General features: G+C 37.0%; 1 protein-coding gene across 1 annotated transcript in view; it reads right to left on the bottom strand.

Annotated features, from left to right (window-relative positions):
• Nucleotides 1-23,105, bottom strand: part of wdr11 (WD repeat domain 11) — a 145,447-nt gene that overhangs the window by 16,203 nt on the left and 106,139 nt on the right. The window contains exons 14-24 of the mRNA XM_033979631.2: nucleotides 19,774-19,849; nucleotides 16,075-16,183; nucleotides 14,417-14,538; nucleotides 13,725-13,872; nucleotides 9,768-9,874; nucleotides 8,966-9,080; nucleotides 6,325-6,496; nucleotides 5,860-5,968; nucleotides 5,385-5,447; nucleotides 3,175-3,240; nucleotides 1,306-1,489 (exon numbers count right to left, since the gene is read on the bottom strand). Coding sequence (XP_033835522.1) covers nucleotides 1,306-1,489; nucleotides 3,175-3,240; nucleotides 5,385-5,447; nucleotides 5,860-5,968; nucleotides 6,325-6,496; nucleotides 8,966-9,080; nucleotides 9,768-9,874; nucleotides 13,725-13,872; nucleotides 14,417-14,538; nucleotides 16,075-16,183; nucleotides 19,774-19,849 — 1,271 coding nt within the window. The remainder of the gene's footprint in view (nucleotides 1-1,305; nucleotides 1,490-3,174; nucleotides 3,241-5,384; nucleotides 5,448-5,859; nucleotides 5,969-6,324; nucleotides 6,497-8,965; nucleotides 9,081-9,767; nucleotides 9,875-13,724; nucleotides 13,873-14,416; nucleotides 14,539-16,074; nucleotides 16,184-19,773; nucleotides 19,850-23,105) is intronic.

The raw sequence follows: 23,105 nt of genomic DNA, 5'->3' as shown, positions 1-23,105 counted from the left end.
TAAAGAGGAAAACAGAGGCAGAAGGACTGGAGCACGTTCAGCCATGTCCTCTCCAAGACAAATGATCCAACAGTGACACAGCACAACAGAGCTGTGATTTCAAATGGACTTATCTCAGTGTGGGATAATGTCATTGGTACAACAGTCAGAGATGAATGTGGGTGGTAGGGGAAGTTTGCCTTAAAAGACCACGAGCTAGTGTGACAAGCCTTTTGAAAGGACGTAATTTCATTCTAGTACATCATAAAAAATGTAATCCCCTAACAAAAGAATATGAAAAGTAAGACCGGCTTTAAAGTGATGTTTTATGCTTGAATTTTTTGCAAGTTAAGGGTCGCTGATAACAGGAGGTACATCAAATTTACGGGACTTGAACATAGTTATAGTACAATTGAGGTTATTGGAGTAAGTTCTCACAGAATAGTTGTATAATATTGCAGTGTACTAGTAATACTCAACAGTTATAACACAGTACTTACTTGACAACAGTATGCTACACAAAAAATGTATTCCTGTATTAATTGGGATTTTAAGCTCAATGATCTTAGAGAAGAGTTGGAGATATCTTGTGTAACTTTTTGGTGTACAGTTCCAAAATACTGGTCCAGATAAAATGGATTAAACATATTTACACTACAAACAAAGCATTAAAGAAGAAGAACAGTGAGTATTAGCATAAGATGAATAAAAGTACTTTGATGATATTATAATGATCTGATATTTTGGTTTAGTTCAGAGTTGACACCTTTTGTTGTTCTTGTAACTGTTTATGTGTTGTTGTATTGTATGTGACACTTGGTTGCTATGCCGACAAGTGATGTGAAGGTCCTACTCGTCAGTGATTGGTTTAAACTGCTGTTGTTTTGCTCTTGTTTCGGCGTGGGTTACGGCCTACGGTAGTCCTTCTGCTCACAAAACAAACAAGAAGAGATTTGTCGTGTTTCTTTACACCAGAATGCTACAATATTATTAATGTGACCTGTTTGTGATTACATATTGGTCAAGCATTTTTGTGATGTGAAATATTCCAGGAGTTTCAAACTTTTTAAAGCCATTGAGCAAGATTGATGAGCATTCTTTTGAAGTGTGATAGGTTAGAAATGAAATGAAAAGACCAAATGAAATGCAGCTATAACAGTAACAGTGGAGTCTATTGTGTGGTCAGGGCAGAGTTGTTGACATTGTGGTCGCCTGTGCTGCCAGTTTATTTGGAGCTCCGAGTCCAGCCCAGTGATTTCTTATTGTTTGTCTACAATGTCCCTGCATATAGACCCAATGAAGTGTAGTGTTTTGTTTTGCACTGACCTGGAAATAGGAGCTCTCACAGAGGACATCGTGGCAGATATCGAGGTGATTCTGAGGCGAAGGTTGAGTCTCTTCATTTTGGTTTTCTCCGCTCGACAAACTGAGCAGTCGGGCCTGAGCAAACGACTGCAAGTAATGGGACGCCACGGTCCAGAAGAGCAGGTCGGACTCGTCTCCGAATAACCTGGAAAAAAAAAAGCACGGCAAAAGATATATCTATGGGTTTCAGAGTGATGAAAAATAGGACAGTTGCCGTAGCAATTGTAAATGTAAAAGCACAATATTATCTCTTTGTCACCTATAATAACAAGAAGCAGAAACACATGAATGGGGCAATGATTCAAACTAACAATGACGTGAAAACCTGTGATGAAAATACCTCAATGAACCTCAAACATACAAGTTCTGCTAATCAAAATCAATGGGACAGATCCTGATGAATCTGAATTTTTCTGGTGACAGATCCTGCTTATTACTACTTTGTCAGGGATATTTGACCGTATGCCATGGAGAGAACCTAGCGATACTACCAAGCCAAGTTACAAATCAGATCTGTGGAGAGGGGACCCCGCTAACAGTAAGCATGCCTGTTTTTCAAGCCACTTTAGAGCAAAAAAACCCCATAAAAACATGAATACTTGAATTAATGAAAGATATGCACGTTTAATGCAATACAACATTCCAATAAAATCTTAATAGTGACAACTAAAACTCCCCCACTAAAAAATGTCACATAGTGCACCATTAACTTGATCTAAACCAGAACTAATGAAAGACTAAACCAGACTGATCCAGATGTTGCCTGTGCCAATTAACTCACAAAGCAAGAGTTTGACATTTCAGGTAAAGTGTGTTTTAAATAAAAATGCAGACGGAGAGGACTGTGCATATCAAGTGCAAGGGCTGCTCCAGATTTCAGATTTTTGCTCAGGGGAGATGAGAAGTGGGCTACGCGCAGATCAGAGCTGCTGACACAAGCTCACAACGTCATGCCTTTAGAAAAGACTCAAATACAACTGTAGTACAGCAAAGATACAGCCAATTATTTTGTCAGGCAAAGTAACTACTTAAAAAATGTGGAAAATAAACCATAAAATGTTTGTTTTTTGTTTCAAAGGAAGGTGATGGATTCAAAATATATATTCAAGTATATTATGTTATCTCACTGTTCATTTAAAGGTACTGTAATGTAATGTTCACTCTTTATTTAGTCATTATATTCAACTATGTAAACTATGTAATCTGCACTAATGTTTGTTCTTGAGTCTTGCAGAAAATGTCTTTTGAAAGTGCAGGATCCCACGGGAAGAAGGTCACTGTGAAACCTAAAACAGAAACATCATGGGACGATGTTTTGTGCGAAGGGAAAGAGTGGCCTTCTGGAAATGCAAAAACAGAATATATTTCTCTGTGAATTTCGTCATATGTTTTTACACTGCTTGCAAAGTATATGCCCCCCCCCTCCTAACTTTAATAAAAGAGGTGAAAGACGGTCTGGGCCCCCAGAGAGGGTGGTGATTTGTAACTGGGGTTTTTTGCCTCTCCGCTCTTTCTCCTCAATATTGAGACAAAATAATCTCTCTTGTCTTCTCTTCTCTTTTGAACTGGAATATAGGTTGTGAACCTATCAGAAGGAGTAAAAATAATCTGAATGGAAATAAAAAATCTGAAAGAACGCAAAAAAATCTCCGTAGAGACAAAGTGGTGGACTGCCCAACAGAAAAGTTACATAGTGCATCTTTAACAGTAAACGTGTTCTAACTTGAGCATTCTTTCTGAAGTATAAATATTTCAGTGAGAAAAACCTTAAGCTGTCAGGACATCACATCCTATACAAAGTCCAGACATGTTTAACCCTTTGTGACGTACCTAGACACGAGGAGACAGCGCTGCAGCAGGCTCAGCTCAGGGTCCTGCAGCACACTCTTCATGTCACTGTGGACCAAGTAGAGCACGGAGTCACTCACAGAGACAATCACAGTGCACTTTTATGCATCACAAAAGACAACAAAACGTTCACTCAATCATAAAAATCAATCAAAATCATAAAAATGGAACTGTCAGGACACTATTTTATATGTATTGATATATTTTTATAGCAAACTAAGAAATTGTTCTTGTAGTTGTTTTGTGAATCATCTTGTATAGGTGACTGGTTTTACAATGATGCAGACAAATAAATACAAACAGTGCAGACAACAAAGCCATCATTTATTTTGTCTTAAGAAATACAGTCTATGAATTAAGAGTTGATTAACTGCTAAAAGTATTTAACGCAAGAATTATTTACCACAGCGTTACAGAAAATGTCATAATACCAGTGGCTAAAGCAGAACAACTTTGCATCATTAAGATACTGCATTAAATTAAGACATTCCAAGACTCTTAATTTTCAGCTGGATCAATAAATTATCCAATTATAATCCCCAGAGGTAGACAGTACGTGTTATGAATATATACAACTTTTGGCGGGGTAAATTAAGTAAATGCAGTTTTCGATATCTTCTCAAGTAAATGCAGTTTTTGGTATCTTCTCTATCTACTAATTGGCGGTCTATTGGCTCGGTATAAAACTGAACATATGGTTTTCACACCTCCAGAGTGACCTCTTGCCTTTTAAATTGAGAGGTCTACAGGCAATCCTCTGACAGTAAAAGAAAGTGGTTTGGAGTTCAGACTTTAGGCGAAGAAATTTGGCTCTTTTACGGGCAGTGATTAAAAGTCGAATGCTTAGGTTCGGGAAATTCATATTGAAAGTCTTTTTAATTCTTTTTAAAGGGGCTATATTACGCTATTTTCTGATGTATGTTAAATAATGTTGCTTCCTCATCAAAAACACACCTGAAGTTGTGTTGTGTTTCATTGTTTCATTTTGTTTTCACATGTTTAATGTACAAACCCTGCATATTTACGCTGAGTTCTTCTCTCAACCAGAAAACACCCTGTTCCAACTTGTGATGTCATGTGGAAAAAAGGAAGTGCTCCAATGTGTTTTTAAACTCCATACACCTTCACTAGAACCAATTGGATAATTTCACTAATTTCCTATCTCTATTAAACAAAAGGTAAAAGGAAGCTGTTTACTTAGATACTGCAGCTTCATGAGATCATTAAGGCGGAACAGATCACTTTGAGCTTTGGAGATGTAGACACAGACAGACTAATAATAAAAGGTTACTCAAACATGTGCAAATGAAACAAAACACAACTCCAGGACTGTTTTTGAGGAGGTAACATTAGCATTATAACATGGCTTAAAGTTTAAAAAATCTGATTTCAAACCACTGACTACTACTGCCTGGGTTCTGTTTGAAAGATCATTTTGGAACCAATTACATGTAGTATTGTCAAATCCAATATGCTTCAGACGCTTCAAGAAGATTTTATAATCTACTAAATCAAAACCTGTAGTTAAATCAATAAACATTGTTACACAGTCTTGTTTGTCATCAAGAGCTGTGAAAATGTCATTTAAAACTTTTATGGTTGCAGTGACAGTACTATGCCCGTTTCTGAAACACAATTGATAATGGAGCACTTATTTAAGTAAATTGTAACTTGATTTGCACGTAACTCTCCTGAAACGTTTGCAAGACAAGGTAATTTAGATATTGCCAGAAATGATTCACATTTCCCACCTTTATGAAAAAAAAAAAAAAAAATTGCCATATTTCATAATTATGGTATAACTGCCATGTAGATTGATTAATTAAAAATATGTAATAGAGGGTTGTTAAATGAAATATGGGGGAGCTAGTATTAAAAGTTTTGGATCAAGGTCATCAGCTCCCGTGGATTTCTTTAAGTTGATGGAGCGGAGTGAATTTAAGACCTCCATGTAAGTGAAAGGTCTTAAAGAGAAAATGTCACTGCTATCTGCCCGAAGTTCAGATTAAACAAAATCAAGATCAGAAGAATCACCGTTATTATCCAAAACATCACATGCAGAGATAAAACACTTAAAAGCATCACATATTTTCTCTTTAGAATTTACAAAAAGCTGAATCCAATAAAATATCAGTTGGTAATGTATGAATACTAGGTTCTGAGAGGGATCTTACAAAAAAAAAAAATCTTACTTTGACAAAGAGTTGAGCTGCTCCTGTATCAGTCCTTTAATCTCATTTTTCTCGTTGTAGTCCCTGAAAATAAGAAGAAGCTTAAACTCAAATGAACCCAACTGACCTGATTAGACCGGCACTCTGAAAACCTGTGTGTTAAGACGCTGATTTAAACATTGGGCTGTAATACATAACTTGATTTGCACATTATGCTGAGGTCAGATAAAACTGAGCCCGTATCTATAAACAGGCAGACTTGTGATAAGATGATTGTGTGTTTAACAGCTCCAAGGCCCACTTCAGTAGGACTTTATTACTGCCTCTACACTTTCTTACACAGGCAAATTGGGGATTATTTTAATTTCAAAGTGATAAACGGTTCACTCGGGTGGTCCGCGCTATCTTAATAATTGCTTCTGGGTTACATAAGTCTCTGCGTTGAACATTGTAATGCCTTAATGATGGGAAATAGTGGAGGAGTAATGGGACTTACACTTGAGTGATGTCCATAGTGAAGGTGCCGGACCAGGGCTGAAGGAGCAGGAAGGCCTTGAGAGTGAGTGCTCCTCGAGGCAGGAGCAGATAGGGACACCATACCGGATCTACACAAATATAAACAAGTTATACCTTTAGATTTAACAAACTGCATTATGAGCTGATAATTTATGAATGGGGCAAAACCAATTTTTTTCCTATTTACAGTACAGAGTTGGTTGGTACATTGTTGCATATATACATAAAAAAGAGACAATTATAACAACGTAGAAAGCAAAATGACTATTTCGGAACATATCTGTGATACTAGCAGTTGGCAAATTTAGAACGATTTGTCTTTCCACTTTGTTGCTAAATATACTCGCAGCTGCAGTGTAAATGAGTGACTTTGTAGCTCCACATACTCGGATCCAAAATAACTTTAAATGCTTTAGTAGTTCTTTCAATGTGTTCCTTGTCTCACCGGTCAGGTCCTGCTCATCCATGCGATAACTGGCAGACTTCATGGCCATCTCCAAAACCCGGATACACCCATCATCTGAGGCCAAAACCACTTTATCTGAGGTGCACCAGTCGATGTCCAGGATCCTGTAGTTTACATTTCGTCCTATCCTCATGCTGCTCACCATCTGGACCTGCAGGGGATGAAGGACACACAGAACATTAATTACATGAATTAATAAAGGACACATTTAAGCTAAGGGTCACACTTTATTTGACACTAGTTTCAGTTTTGCACTACAACTGGTTCATAGCATTTACCTCAATGTACGATACAATAGTCAGTGTTAAAACTTGTAATAACATTGTACTAAAGGTTGTGTAGGTAAAGGTAGTAGGGCTGGGCGATATGGTGATAAAAATCGAATCGTGAACTCATCCTGCTGTGACAATCTGCTTTTTTGGTTTTCTGTTGAATGTGCTCAAAGATACTTTCCACCATACACGCCCCCTACTGGTCAACTTCAACAATGCTCTGAGAGACAGGTGAATTTCTTGTTCTAAAGATATTAAGTTTACATGAATTGCGTTGTTTATATTGAAGAAAATGCATATTGAACGCCATTATTTATTTATTTAATAAGACATTCACTATTTTGTTATATCACCTGGCCCTAATTACCCCTTCTCTCGACCCCGTCTCCAACAGACCAACTAGAATGAACATTTCACTTGCAGCTTACATTTCCCATCCAACAACAGCTGCCATGATGGAGACATTTATCCACTTAATCAGTCTGTGGTAGCAGATCAGGGGGGTAAACTGCATACTGTTGCTTGGCTCCCTCTCTGGATATTCACAGGTGGATGTGGGAGCCGTTGTCAGCAGATCACTGGAGCATATCAGAGTTCCATCTTGTGTTTTCTCCCCTGCTCTTACCCCTCTCTCTTTCACTGTTTCTGTGGTAAAGCTGTGCACCAGTCCTCTGCAGACCCATACATCTGTTGTCTAGCTTCAACCATTACAGAATAAAACTATATCTTATCTCGAGTCCCCTGAAGGAATCCATCTCCGCAACATGATGCTAGTGCTCCACGGGGATCCCTTTGTCGAATGCGCCATCATCTCCTAAAGCATTGATGCGAGTCCAAGTTTATCTTATTCTACACTGAAATTTTCACTGATGCTGGCATACAAAATACACCAATAAGTCTGGTTTACATGTAATCCAATTATGAATCAGAACAAATGAAAGAAATGGTAATCTTGTCTATAGTACCATAAAAGACAAGTTAAGTGGACTAAGGGTCACCAAAGTCATTTTTGTAAATCAGTGTTCCACTTTTGATACACAAGCTCCTTCAGGTGGTACTTGAGCAACTCCGTATGTGGGTTTGCCCAATTTAGAGTTCATTTGATCCACTTTTTGTCCTCCTTCAGATAATTTCTAATTACAGTGGAAATTATGTAGTCCACATACCTGGTTTAGCCCTGGATTAGACCTGGAATAGTCCTGTTAAATACTTCGTTTGGATCCGGTGGTTCTCAGAAAGCCAAAACTTTTCTTTAGTGGTACTTAGTGTGAAAAGATTGAGAGGCACCGTTTCAAATTACTTTCCAAGGTTCAGAGGGACTGCACCGGAGACTTGTAAAATGCTTCTGCTTTTAGAGCTTCTGGCTCCCAGTGAAAATGAAGGTAAACTTATGGCTACTTTAACACGGACAAAGGCCTTACCTTATAAGTGTGTGTGTGTGTATATTTATATATATACATATATATATACATATATATATACATATATATATACATATATATATACATATATATATACATATATATATATATATACATATATATATACATATATATATACATATATATATATATATATATATATATATATATATATATATATATATATATATATATATATATATATATATATATATATATATATATATATATATATATATATATATATATAATAATTAAGCATGACAAAAAAGTGAAAGGCAGTGTACCTGATTTTTACAGTCTTTACTGTGTTAAAAACAGAACTAGTTATTTTTAAACTGTTTGCGGTGAGTTATTCCTCATTTACATTATGCATTCTGAACATCCCAATTAGTTTTTCCACAACTCTCAGAAACCAGAGTTTTGCCATCAGACTAAAGCTAATAATACCTAGGATGCTAATGAGCACTTCTCAATTAACGGACAATAAAACGATTTCTAATTAGATGCAGACAGCACGCAGCAGACATATTTTGACCTCAAGAGCTGCTTACAGCTCAGGGCCTTTAACTAGTATATTATTGGCATATTGATAATGTCTTTCGTATAAATTATAATAAACTCTGCAGAATTCATATAATTCTTTACCTAGTATGGCTATTCTTACCATCGGCAGTATATAATTGTTGAGAAATCTCAAACAGTGATTCAAAACCCCAAATATAGTAGTGTAGTAGTGTGTGATTAAAGTGCAGAAGAAAACACATTCATTCTGCAATAGTAAATCCATAGCAGTCTGTTACAGATGCTCTCTGTTCATCTCATCTCTGTTATAGCACCTAAACAAGTGCTGCACAAAAAGGATTCGTTGTGTGGATATAATCTGTCTGTATGTGACTCCCAAAGCCCTGTGTACTGTAGCTTTACCTCTTTGGTGTCCCAGACCTCTGCTCCATCTGTGTACATCACCAACAGCTTCTGGTTGCCTTTCCCCGGAGCAAAGCGAATCTTCTTCACCCATCCTCTGTGTGTTGGTATACCCCTAATGTCAAACAGGGTAAATTAAAAATGATTATCCATGGGTTTCAGAATGATGAGAAACTAGGACAGTTGCCATAGCAATTAACAATTTAAAACTGTATAACAAAATGTTATGCAAATTCCTGAATGCTCAACTGTGAGTATGTTTAAGCAGAATTGGAATTGAAATAAAGCTATAAATAAAGTGGTGTTTTCGTTAATAGACCAGACTATGGTGGCTTCCCAGAGTCAAATTTTTTGCTCCCATATCCAAATAAGCACAGGTGAATTAATATTAAAAGAACAATACTTTGTGTTTATCATTTTTACAAGTACTATAGAGAAGTAACTTTATTTAACCCTTACTCTATAATTTTTCATAAGTGAAGCCAACAAATGGTATGTTTACTCTTTACTTTAAAATCATATTTAATACAATTATTCAAATAAGCATTGCGTCTGCCATCATAGCCTTAGAGTAAACCTGTAGAAAACACTTCTATTTTAGGAAGACACAAGCTCCTCATGCAGGAGTTTAGTTTAGGAGGAGTACCCAGACAACCAAGATAGTGAGTCCATATCTTACATAAAACAATATCATATAAAACAATGATTTTATACTATTCATTGACTAATGTTGAATGTAAATATAAGTAACAAGACATAAAGAGGTATGTGATTAATAATAAGGGTGAGCAAAAAATTCTACCTTGACAAACGTGCTTTAAGGTCCCAGAAATTGAGATTGCCGTCCACATCCCCAAGCACCAGAGTGTCTCCTTTCCAGGCAATACAGGCGATACTCCCCATACTCCCCTGTAACAGAACAGTCATGTTTGAGAATTATGGTATAAAGACAAGACCCTTTTTTTGCATTCAAAAGATATAATATTTTGTTTTAAATCGTTAATCGGTATGGCAATGGTCCTAATTTCTTATCATTCTGAAGAAGTCATTGATAAGCTCAGTGTCAGTGCTGCATACATAATGTGTGATTAAGGTGTGGAGTCACAGACTGCAAACTATGAATCTGACAATCAATACAACACAAAGCACTATTTCTCACACGCTGTACAAATGTTTGTATTGGATTTTGAGTTGGATGGCTGTAAAATGAAAATCACTCAAACGGAAAAGAAAAATGTCACTTTGAAAACTCATTACAGGCTCTGGCGGATAACCGAATGATGTTTACATGTAACAATATACGCTTACATAATTCTCAATATTCAACCTATACAGTTGAAGTCAGGATATTATTATACAGATCTAATAAGATTTCAACTTTAACTGCCATTTCAGAGACAAAAATGGTGAGATGGTATACATGGGTTTCATCTTACTGATTAAAGGCGACATTTTGAGGATTTTTGAACATTGTTTTGAATTGCTAATTGCATGGTAATCGTGCAAATTCTTCATCACTCTGAAACACTGAAACAGATGAGGCTAGTAGCATGCAAATCTGCTTTTCTTGCTTTCACAAACTTTAACTTTTGGACATAGCACACGGTTGAATGGAGGTCATAAGAGTGTGGTATTTCTACATATATTCTTAATCTTTCAACACATTATCATGATCTGTAATGATGTTCATTAATATGTGCTGTCCAGAATAAAGTTGGATATTGGATACACAAAAGACACTACATTTGTAATTTTAAAGCTACCATATGTAAGTCTACTTGATTTTTTTCCCCTTCTCATCTGGCCTTAGTAGAAAATTTGTGTGTAAAATGTGAGCACCAATCTGAGCAGAATACACACTTTGTACACAACACCATCTGCTCTGTCAATGTATGAAGCAGTACAAAACTAAGTATAAAACTGACGATGAAAATGAAAGAAAACACGGTGGTGACAGGTGTAAACAAGCTTAAATGCTCCGAGTAGGCCCCTGACAGGAGACTGCACTATCGCATTAAGTATCTGAGCATTTTTATTAAGGTTGGATTAAAGTTGATGGGACAAAACTTTTTAAGGGAGTTTCAATCAGTTTCTTGACAGCGAGATGAAGATCCTCGATCATCCTGAAAGCACCATAAAACCTCTGGGCTATGCAAATCTTCCAGCAATGAATCTACTACACCTGACGTCGAGATAAGGTGGTATAAATTCTTGGGCGAACATCCAAAGACTGTGTGGCATTTCAATAAAGGCAAAACACGATGTGGGCAGATAGACAGTAACTCACAAATGGACTCCCGAATCAGATGTTTGACAGAAGCTTTCCGCTTTCTGCCAATCTAACGTCCAACAACGTCAACAGTTTTGGCAACTCAAAAATAAGTTACAGTAGCAGATAAATATAAGTGATAGGAAATAATATCCTGGTATTCTCCTGGCAGCACACAGCAGAAAGTTTGTACATCATGGCTGAGCAAGGGAACAATTTCCAACAAGTTATGAAAAGATAAACTCAACTAGAGCTGATGCCAGAACTTGTGGTACATAATAACACACAGCTTGTGGTGCATTGGGAAGTAAATGCAGTCTTGCATTGGGTAAACAAACATCACATTGGGTAAACACAGGCAAGAGGAAAATACTGCACTGCACTAGAGGGCTAGGACTCACTAGTCATGACTATTAGCATATAGTCCATGTATATATTCGTCTATTAGTCTGACCTGGATTTAAATGTACACGTTCAGACAAAATATTCTATTAATTAAACAGAAACATATATAAAACGCTAAAACTAATCATTTGTTCCCTGTAGCATTAACACAATACAACATTTTCAAAGCCTGATTACAATACTAAGAATAAGGCTCAATAAGGATTATGATAGCACAATGAAAAAAACTCTATTTGCCACACAACACAATTTAAGTTAGTTAGTTAGTTTTCAGGTCTGATATACTAGATAAAGACCATTCTAAACTGTTCACACAAAGGTTTTCTTAATGTGTGTGTGTTTTTCCCCTCAAAATCAATACTTGTTCAAATGAGTTAAGCACAAGATCTGGAGTTGCGTCCCTGGGCACTGTAGGCTGCAGCTCACTGCTCCTGACGGGTAGCCCCAGAGGCACTGGTTGAAGAATGGGTCAAATGCAGAGAAAGAATTTCCTTCACAAGGAATGAATAAAGTATACCTTAACTTAAATAAGTATCTAGTTTTAGTATTTATTAGTGTCTACGTATTGATTTTTGACACCCCTAGTCCCCTGCAGATCAACTGTTCATTACAAATCTCACTTCAATCATTTCTTTTTTTTGGAGTTCCCTTTCAAATAAACAACACAGAACTGATCCGTCTCAGAAAAGTATTATATAATATATAATATATATTAAATCCTGCTGCTAGCTTCTGTGTGACTTGGATATGGAGGTAAGGCTGGACTTATTGTGAGTGGATTTTACTTACTATGAGCATCTCTGCCCATATGTGCTGTGATACAAGCACAGTGTACACCAACACAACCCTCAGAATCCCCCACTGTTTAACAAAGAAACCCAATATGCATCCAGATGGAATTTCAGTTGGATTTCACTGAGAGCTTATAGACTGAAGCGAAATCTGGAAACATAAACTTGTTGATATTGTAAAGGAGCGGTCTGTTTTCTTATGAGTTATGCATTCACAGCCTACACAGTTCAAAGGTCAGCACTGACTGACATTTTCAAGCGTATGGCACTATATAAAATGCACATAATGTTCATTGGTGAATCTTAAAACTTCAGCCTGGACAATAATGCACAAGTTGAACCAGAAGAGTGACTAAATCACTAAATCAACTGCCAAAGATTTGTGGGCACATCAAAAGTTCAGTACACCTCAGACTGCAGGGCTGATAACACATGTACATACTGTGTGTACCTTTTCTTTGCACTTTTTGTTATTTTCATAGAACTACTGCATTTGAGCTGTAGACTTTGTAATAAGCAGCTTTGCCTCACTATAAATACTACCTAACTACTTTAGTGTTTCATTTGTCTATCTCTTACAGCGCTTTTTAATGATGACATTTAGAAAATGGTTCACTGGAATTATCCTTATCGGCTTATTGTGTCAGTGGTATACATTTTTCAACATTATGGGGTATTGTAATCTTTTCTTTAAACAGCTTCTTTAAACAAACTGTAAACAATAGGTGTGTTAATTTCAGTGTAGTTAGCTCCTTCCTTCAGATAGATATAAGGCAGTGTCCATCAGTAACCTGACCAGAACTGAAGATGCGGCTTAGATGAGCAGCAAAACATCTTCCCTCCTACAAATTTTGTCCAGTTGAGTGTTTTATATTTTTCTTTTACTATATTTTCTAAAGCAAAATTAACAAATGTCAAAGTTTGTTATAGTGTCAGGCCAACAAATATTGCAGCAAAACACACACTGTACATTCATACTGTTCATAATACATATATAGTATGGTTGGAATATGGTGACACAAGATTTCTATGAAGAATATCCATGAATATTTATGAATATGAATATTTATGAAGGATTTATGTACATTAGAAACTGTTTATTCATTTTTTACATTTTGGGTTAAGAGTTCCATTGTCTTATTATAAAAAGGTAATTTAGTATGTGTTTTACAGTCTGTATAGTCCTGATACCAATTATGATTATCAAAACACAACTATGATTATTTTTTCATAGTTGACTCATCACGATTAGTCGATTAGCTGTAGCAGCTCAAAGTGTAACATTCATACTCACATCGGGGGGTATGCGCGCTCCATCCTTGACCGTGTTGCCCTCCACAGTGATGTGGTAGACCTGTCCGTCTGTATCAGTGAAAACAAAGTGCTCTCGGGCGGAGATGGCCTGACTCGTCTCGGACTTACTCTCTGCATCCTGGAGGAGGCTGCACAAAGCAATTACCACAAAAACAAGACCATGGACTTACAGATAGATATGTTTTGTTTGTTTTTTTTCCTCTATAATAATAATACAATAAATAAATAATTAAATAAATAAAATAAAACTATATTTTTCTTTTTACATGTCATTACACAACTCGTATTGAAAAAATAATTTAAGTCGTAGATTACAACTGTGACTGAAAGACAACAATTTGCTTTTGATGATAAAATAAGTAAAGCTCTAAAAAAGTAAAATGCTACACACTTCAAGCAAATTGAGGAAACAAGATGGCTAACTGCAGTCTTTAACACCTGTGCCCATAATCCCCTGATTTTATTCATTTCATTTATTTTAGTTATTTTATTTTTATAGTTTTGTTGTTTATTTTACTGGTTTTATTGTTTTAGGGTAAGAGAACATTAAGCATTTGTACCATTTGTTGTTTGTTATTGTTCTCTGTTTCAGTACTTTGAAAACTGTTAATGTGCTGTATAAAGAAAGTGGGTTTGGATTTAAATGAAAAGCTCCCAAATAGTTGTGCTGACCTGATGACTGAGGACTCCACGCTGCTCTGCTCTGCATCGGAGACTGTCTGTCGGGCCATGGCCTCTCTCGCTGCCATCTGTTTCTTCTTCAGGCTTTTCAGGTTATGAGAAGGGGACCATTCCTGTTTAACACATGGGCAAAGGTAGTTATGACCAAGACATGGATGTGGAGGTATATTAAACGCACATATTCTATTGATCCACATGGGACACTGCAGCTAAAACATCGACGCAATATCTGCCCTCTGTACCTATTCTTAAATGCTGTTCAATTTTGGTTGCATGTTGTGTTGATTTTCTCTGAAGAGTTTCCTAAACAGCAACTGCCACTGTGAGAGAAACACATTTTTATTTTATGCATTCATTTTGAACAGTGGATGACAACTAGGACCTCAGTACAGTATTTCTATATTTTTTTTTATACTGAAATGGCAAATCAATTCAGAATGACCAGTCAGCACTTACTCACCAATGTGATCCACCATGTTTACGACTACAGTCCAACAATATAGGAGTAGATAGCAATGATTGTAAAGGCAGTAGATAAAACATGTGGTGCATATAGTAAATGCCAGAGGTCCACAAAGCAGAGCCATTTCCCAGCGCTCTGTACTTTATTGTATGGGCCGTATTGAGACTTGAGGTTGAAATCAATATGGAAATAAGACAACAATATGGGTCTGTGGAAGTTCAGCATGTATTATTAAGGTTATTGTCGGATTTATTCACACTGAAGGCGGATTTTTACTGCCTACTGTAAAGTTGGTCCAGTGTAAGTCTTCTTTTATGAGCGTTCCGTTGGCCTAATGAAGCCGTCTGCGTTCTAATGTGCTGAGCTCGGAGAAATTTAAGGACTAATCTTTCAAATTGCCTACAGTATACAAACACAAGCAGGGGGAGTGTCAAAAAGTGCAATAGGGCATTAGAATGAGAAAGTAAATGGAGCGTGTTACATAGTTTGGTCAAGTGGATATGGTAACTGCTGATGTGATGCAAAAGTACAGGAACCTTTGCTCTTTCTGTAATGGCTATCTTCAACATATATTATTGGTTGAAGGGAACAATTTGTCAAAAAAAAGAAAAATTTTCAAGGACTGCAAGATATAGACACACTTAAAATGGTAATATTATACTTTATAACATTACACAGCCTTGTAGGATATATTCTATGCATCATTCTGAATACTTTGGACACCTTAGCCTTTGCATTTCATGGAGTTTAACTTTAAATAATTTATGTGTATTTGAAATGAATCAAAGTATGGCATACAATTTGTCTGATCAAAAAATATAAAACGTGCAAAGGAAAGCAGTATTTTGTACAAATCTAGAAACTATCACAGCTACCATCAAAACTGCTAAACTGTGCAACGAAGGAAAGTGCCAATATGCTCAAAATAAAGTGGTGCGATGAATGATTTTGATAAATGACTCAAGTGTCTTGCCCAAGGACACGACAACAGGATTCATCTGTGGGAGCTGGATCTGACCGCTCAACCGATGATGTTTATGTTGACAGTGGGATGCAAACCGCCAACCTTCACATCACTGGACAAACCATCTACCAACTGAACTACTGTCACCACTGTAACTATTTAGTCTTATATTGTTATATTGAATCGTAAAGTGATATTGATTGATTAACTGATTGACTTTACCAGTGCAGTGACCGTGGGGAAGTTCTTGGCCATCTCCCTCAGAAGTGTCCCAGTGCGAATATCCCACAATTCCAGAGGCTTGTCCCTGAACACCACCACCAGGTACTGTCTAAAGATAGACAGAAAAAAAAACAAAAAAACAACCTCATTTAATACAAGGCCATTACAGTTCAATACAGACACGTTATGTAAATCGGTTTCATGTAAAATGAATAATACTACAAACCAGTTGGGAATCATTGGCATACAATACTGATTTATTACATAAAAGAGAACAATTAGATAGATCTGATCAAGTAGATTAGATAGAGTTGTGGGCATCTTGAAAAATGACATATCGATTGATCTGGTATCAATGATTGAATGATACCTTGTGCATGAAAATGGTAAGTGAACAATACTTTTTTTTTGCATCTGTGTTGAGTCAATCCATATCACCAACCATAAAAACAGAATAATAACATCCATAAAATCCATAATGGCATTTCTTTGTATCATTTTATGTGCTGGGACTGTCTAGTAACTTCTGTCACCATTAGCATTAAACTACTTATGTACTGCAGAAGTATTTGTGCGATTTGACCTTGTAATGCGACGATAAAACAGCGAAAATGTCCTCTGAAAACATGCCGCTTGAGTCTGGCTCTGTGTATTGTTGTAAAGAGAGCCAGTGCATTTCACAGCACGGACCTGTGGCCAGTTTGAATGATGTAACCAGCTCTGAGGTGGAAATTGGCAGGATATCCAGTCTTAACAAGCTCCCTGGCTCACCGCACAGCACGATTCAGAGCAGCAATCTTCAACCTCCAGCAGCACCACAGGGAGGACAGGTACAAAATGAAGCCCTGTGTTAAAAGCTATTTAACATGTAAATAACTTTGGTTTACTAGAATAAGACCAGTACTCTCCTTTATAATTGGGCAACTAGAAAAAAAAAAATCTAAACAAAACAATGACGAATAGGACAAATTTTGACATTTCCTGAATATTTAAAAGGAGCTTTACCTGATTTTTATCATCTGAAAAAACATGAAAAACAGAGCGAGTTCATTGTAATACTTCTGCAGTGGTCCAGAGTTATTCTTTATTTGCCTTATCAATTCTGAGCATTCTAATTATTCACTGCGAGGAGTTTATAAGCATTTTTCACAACTTTCAGAGACCAGAAGAAAGTTTTGCGATCACAGTAATGTTAAACACTAGCATGTCTGGAATTTCCCCACTGTGGGACTAATAAAGGCTTATCTTATCTTATCTTATCTTATCATGCTAACACACACATCCTGATTATCGAACAAGAAAACACTTATTAATAAGATGCAGATGGAACACAGTAGACAAATTTTGACCGCAAGAGCTGCTTATACAATATGATACTGAGGCAGGACAATTTCGCTCAAAAACAAATTTAAGACACATGGTTGTCTTAAAGAAAGTACTATTACAGTACTAGTACAGAGTGTTATTATAAATTCAAAGAAATCGGCATCAAGTATCTGGCCTTTCCCCAAGTATCAAAATTGAGTTTCAAATTGTAATTGTATAAAACGAAAAAGCATTATGAAACAAAGCTACCCCACAAACATAATCAGCTTGTCACTATAAAGCTAAGGGTAAATGACTGAATTCTGTAAAACTGTCAAACAATCAGATAACTTGTGTAATTTAATACTGAAAAACGTTGATAGGATTTTGTATTAGAATGTTTTGAATGACTGCGCACAGCATGAATGAAATATGTTATGTGAGGACAAGCGTGCCGGTGTGTGCCTGTCAGGTCTTTTGATAATAGCTCATTAAAATCCAAATGAAAATGATGTGCTTGATTTGAGAAGCAATAAAAAAAAAAAAAAAAAAAGTCCTTAAATGTAATGTACGACAGAGTATAAGGGTCACTTGGATAAAAAAAATTATGCGGGCCCTACGAGAATAAAGTCGTAGCATTTCGACATTAAAGTCATAATTTTACGAGAATAAAGTCGAAGCCAGAAAAAGTCGTAATATTACGAGAAAAAAGTCGTATCTTTATGAGAATATAGGCTGCTGTGCGTGAATGAGTGACTAGTGCGTTATGAAGAATTTGGAGCATTTTGTTTAGATATAGCAATTTCCTCCAAATCTGTCTGGTTCCTCCGACTAAACAAACTCAAATGCTTGCACTGTCCCTTCAAAGTACTTATACTAGTGTGGTGATGGTGGGCTAAAAGACACAGTATTTCATCATGCGTAAACCCCAGTTGAAAGTTTATCTGAACAAAATGCTCCAAATTCTCCATAACACATAACACACTGGTCACTCATTCATGCACAGCAGCCTATACTCAGAAAAATACGACTTTATTCTCTTAATATTACAACTTTTTTTCTCGTAATATTACGACTTTTTTCTCGTAGCGCCCGCATATTTTTTTTATTTAAGTGACCCTTATACTCCGTCGTAGTAATGTAAAAACAATGCAATGTAAAAATAATGCAATGTAAAAATAGTTCCTGCTTTTACCATAATTGAGGGTTAAATGGTGAATAAACCAGTGGCCCCATTTGACTAGTTACGCCTGCACCATTTTGTTCAAATACTCTGTTCAAATACGTTTATTCTTAGACGTAGAGATGCACTGATATTATATTGTTATTGGATATTGGCACCAAAATTGAAAATTTTGGTGGATTGTATATCAGTTCCAAGATATCGGTTCAGTCGATATCCCATTTTGGCCAATAAACTACTGTAATAAGACAATTTACTGGACAATGTTGACTCAAAACATCCTGTAATATTAAACTTGGATGTTTAATATTGCAGGATATTAAACATCCAAGTGTTAAAGTGATTACACAACAGCTTTGCAAAAATAACAGTTACAAAACACATTTACATCATTTTTACTATACACAATAAATTATGTTTTCAGTCTCTGCCTTAGTATCGGTTAACATCAAGTATCGGCATATACTTAAAGAAGATTTATTGTGCTTGTGTCTCTGCTATATAGCTATGATCTATGACACCTGTAGATCATCTTCTAATTTACCATTTCTAATCACAATATTAATCTAAAATGACTTAATAAAAGAAACAGATCCACTGACTGTGGTGCCCAATGGGAGCTGATGTCATTGTACACATCATCACAACAAAGAGTCTGCACCTCTGATGGATGATTGCAGATTACGCAAGCGAGCAGCAGGTTTTTATTCATTTGTACTAATATGACTTTGCAGCACTGCCAAATACTGCGCATATCACCGAATAAATTAAGTAGAGAGCAGTGGGTGTATGCCGGTGGAGGTGAAAATGGGGACTGTTTTGAAAATGAGCAATTAAAGATTGCTCAAACATGTACGAATCACTCCAAAAATAAATTTGGGTGCGTAAATGGTGAGGGGAAACAACTATAATATGGTTAAAAGCTCCAAAAAGTCAATTTTGCTTTCAAGTCAAAAGAATCAGCATCAGTATTGTATTAGAAAAACCTGGGTTGGTGCATCCCTATTTAGACCTTTAACAATGAAGTGACAATTTTCTTTTTAACATTTTGATGTAAGGTGCAACACACTACGGAGCATGGAGTTTGTTATGTTGGTTATGGAAATTATATTTTCCTTGAAACCGAGTAAGCATCTTGTTTTTGCTAGATAAAAAGCCTGCAAAACAGTAGTGCAAATGTTGTTTCTGTTGGTGGTGCGGGGGTAACTTACTTCAGATGAGACACTTTAATCATCTCGATGGGGGGCTCGTCGTTGCCTCGCTCTCCTCGGAAAGCAAAGCACCTGCCTGGAAACACATAAGGAGAGAGGGAGGAGAAGAAGAAGAAGAGAGGGAAGTAGAGAGGAGTGAGGATCAAGGAGGGCAAATAGAGAGAGAGAGAGAGAGAGAGAGAGAGAGAGAGAGAGAGAAAGAAAGAGAGGTAAAAAGAGAGAGAGAGAAGGAGAGTCACGAGACACAGACACAGAGATGGGGAGGGAGGGAGAGATGAGACAGTTGGAGAGACACAAGAAAGAGTGAGTGAGAAAAAAGGGAGGAGGATTGGCAGAGAGGGGGTGGGTGAGGAGGAGAGAAAGAGGGAGACGAAAAGGCGTGAGAAATGTATCCCACACTCACACCTGTACAAAAGGATCCATCTCACTTGAGTCCGCCTCCTGCTGCTAGTGTTTCATCTGTCTGGCAAAAGGGCAACGTCAAATACTTCAGCTGGAGTCCATATCAGAAGCACAAGAAAGAGCGCAGTACAAGTAATGTAACTGTTACTCTCAAGGTAGAGCTGTGATCCAATCCTATTATCCAATATATAATGTTGGTAGTTCAAAAGCTGCTTGTTGTGTCCTTGGGCAATACACTTCACACACATTTCTGGGTGGCGTAGGGTCTTATTTTATTACACTACAGTTGCTAGAGAAGCTACAAGGATGAAAGAAACTAACAAAGCACAGATTTTCTTAGGATTGTAGGTTATTATAGTTGTAGAATAATTTGTAGTATTTACAATCAGTACAGGACCCAGCACTTTGAGACACGAACCCTTAAGACAGGGGTGTCCAAACTAAGGCCCGGGGGCCAAATGCGGCCCTTGGACCAGTTTTTCTTGGCCCTCAAGCCTCCTGCTGAACTGGCCCAATTGATCATAAGCAGTACTTTTAACAGCAAATTTAATTATTTCTGCCACTATCACCTCAAACATCACATTGCATTGTGATACAGATCTAAAATGAATGTGTTTCAAGCTTTATGAATACACAGCGGCTCGGTCAAAGCTGTGTAAAAAGCACCGCGCTGCATTGATCACTGGTCTGTGGCCCTCCGCTTCGAATATGTTTTGAGATGTGGCCCTCGATGAAAAAAGTTTGGACACCTCTGCCTTAAGACATTATGATAGTATTGTCCTTTACAGTATAGTCTGGTCTAGTCATGCTTCAGTTGTAGGGAGTATTATACCTTTGATGATTTTGTTCCTTTTGTTTTTGTTTGTTGTTTGTAACAGCAAAAAAAAATCTTGGAGGTAAATAACATGATTAAAATGAAGCTTGTGTGTCTTATGTTATGGTGTCTTTACCGAACTCACGCTGTCTGAGTATGCAACTATGATATAAGATAGCAGATCTCTAACTTGTCACACTACAAAGTACCACCAAATATAAACAAGATGTGTAACAGGGCTATTCTGAGTCTACATTTAGGCAAAACCAGATCTTAAAATAGTATTACACCATTGATGCAATCGTTCTAACTAAGAAATTACCCTGAAGAAGAACTGAAAAGGGGTCCATGTACCACAGTTTCAGAGCCACAGCTTTAAGTATTATTGGAAGTGTGGATGTAGAGTTACTTTCCATTTCTCCCCACATTTATGACCACTTTCTAATCTGACTGGGGAAGAATCAAATGGCAGAGGTGCAGTGCTGGGACCCTGAATCTGAAATGGCTTTGACAGATTGTACCGCTTTGGCTCCACTCCAGGAAGAAAAAATACAATTACTACAATTTGAAACAGGGCCGCAATTACAAACCATAGCAACCAATCGTACAATCACACAGAGCATAGTCCATGATTGTCATATTAAATTCAATGCTCTGAGAAAAACAGAAGACAATTACGAGATGACAGTCCAAAGATGGGTTCCATTTTGGGGCAATGTGGCTGTTACTGTTCAAAAGTCAAAATGAAAAAGCCGGCACACTGCGGGGTAATTTTGTTCTGTAAGATTTATTTAGAGATCAGACGAGGCTAATATTTGAGTATTAGGTCCATTCAGAAAAAAATATATGAAGACAGAGTTTTACATCTATTCACTCCCACTGTAATTCGTTGATGTAGCCTGTTCCACAAATGGTTAATAACACACACAAAGCCATACAAACATAGACTAACTACCACAAACTGTTACTACAATATCTGCTCCTACTACCAGTACTACTACTACTACTTGTCATTACTGTTTTACCTGGAATGTTCCAAAGTATGGCATTAAACCGATCCATCTTTTATTTATTCAATTACAGGTGTTTTTACTGATAAAAATTACATGTTGCCTCAATTGAGATGGATAAGTTTTAATGCCATACTGAGGAACGTTGTATAAAAACTAACAACATCTCCATGGAGACAAGCAGGTGACGGACCCTCCATCAAAAAGTTAGTTAATGAAACTTAAATTCAGCTTTAATTCAACCTTGATGAAACAAATAAATACCTACAAATTTGATCTTGTCTGCTCCTGAGGTATTTTGTTGAACGAAAGCCTGACATGAACAAACCAACTTGCGTCTTAAAACTTCTTCCTATTTTCAGTAGCTGCCCTCAGACCCGCTGCATATCCCCGCCGCATGTCTCCCTTGTTATGTATCTATATATCCAGAGCAGGAATTATGCAGAGTATCAAGGTGCCCTGTGTAAACTAAACAACAGTGCCCTTCAGGTGTGGCATATAACACTGATCTGATTTTGGGAGGAGGGAGGGGAGCCTGTTTAAAAATGTAAAAGTGACAGAAGAGCCAGAAGCGTAGGAGCCAGGGGTGACCTCAAAGTGTGGAGAAGAAACAGAAGTGATGGGTACTGAGCGAAAAAGAATAGTTTGACCAAATAGAGCTAAGGAAACAATACTGACTGAGCTAAGGCCCTCTGTGTAAAGTCCTTATGTACACAAAGGGGGAACTATTGTATCTAAGGGTGGGCGATATGGCAATAAAATGTATCACAATTTGTTCCTGCATCGATTGATATATATTAAAAACAAATACAACTTTTGACTTTTAATCAATAAGCCTGTCACAACAAATTTGGAAGAAATATTTGCTTCAGAATGTATTGTGCTATTTTCTGAGCTGTTATAATGTTCTGTCCTCATCACAAACATACCTAGGGCTGTGTTTTGTTTAATTCACACATGTTTAATACACAAACCCTGCATATTTAGGCTGAGTTCTTCTCTCAACCAGAAAGCACTCTATTCCACCTTGTGATGTCATGTGGTAATACAGGAAGTGCTCCACTGTGTTTTTAAACCCCATGCACCTTCACTAGAATCAACTGGAT

The sequence above is a fragment of the Periophthalmus magnuspinnatus genome, chromosome 15, assembly GCF_009829125.3.
Source record: "Periophthalmus magnuspinnatus isolate fPerMag1 chromosome 15, fPerMag1.2.pri, whole genome shotgun sequence".
In the NCBI taxonomy this organism is placed as follows: Eukaryota; Metazoa; Chordata; class Actinopteri; order Gobiiformes; family Gobiidae; genus Periophthalmus; species Periophthalmus magnuspinnatus.
Note: the sequence above shows the minus strand (reverse complement) of the source record. Positions and strands in the feature narration are given on the sequence as shown.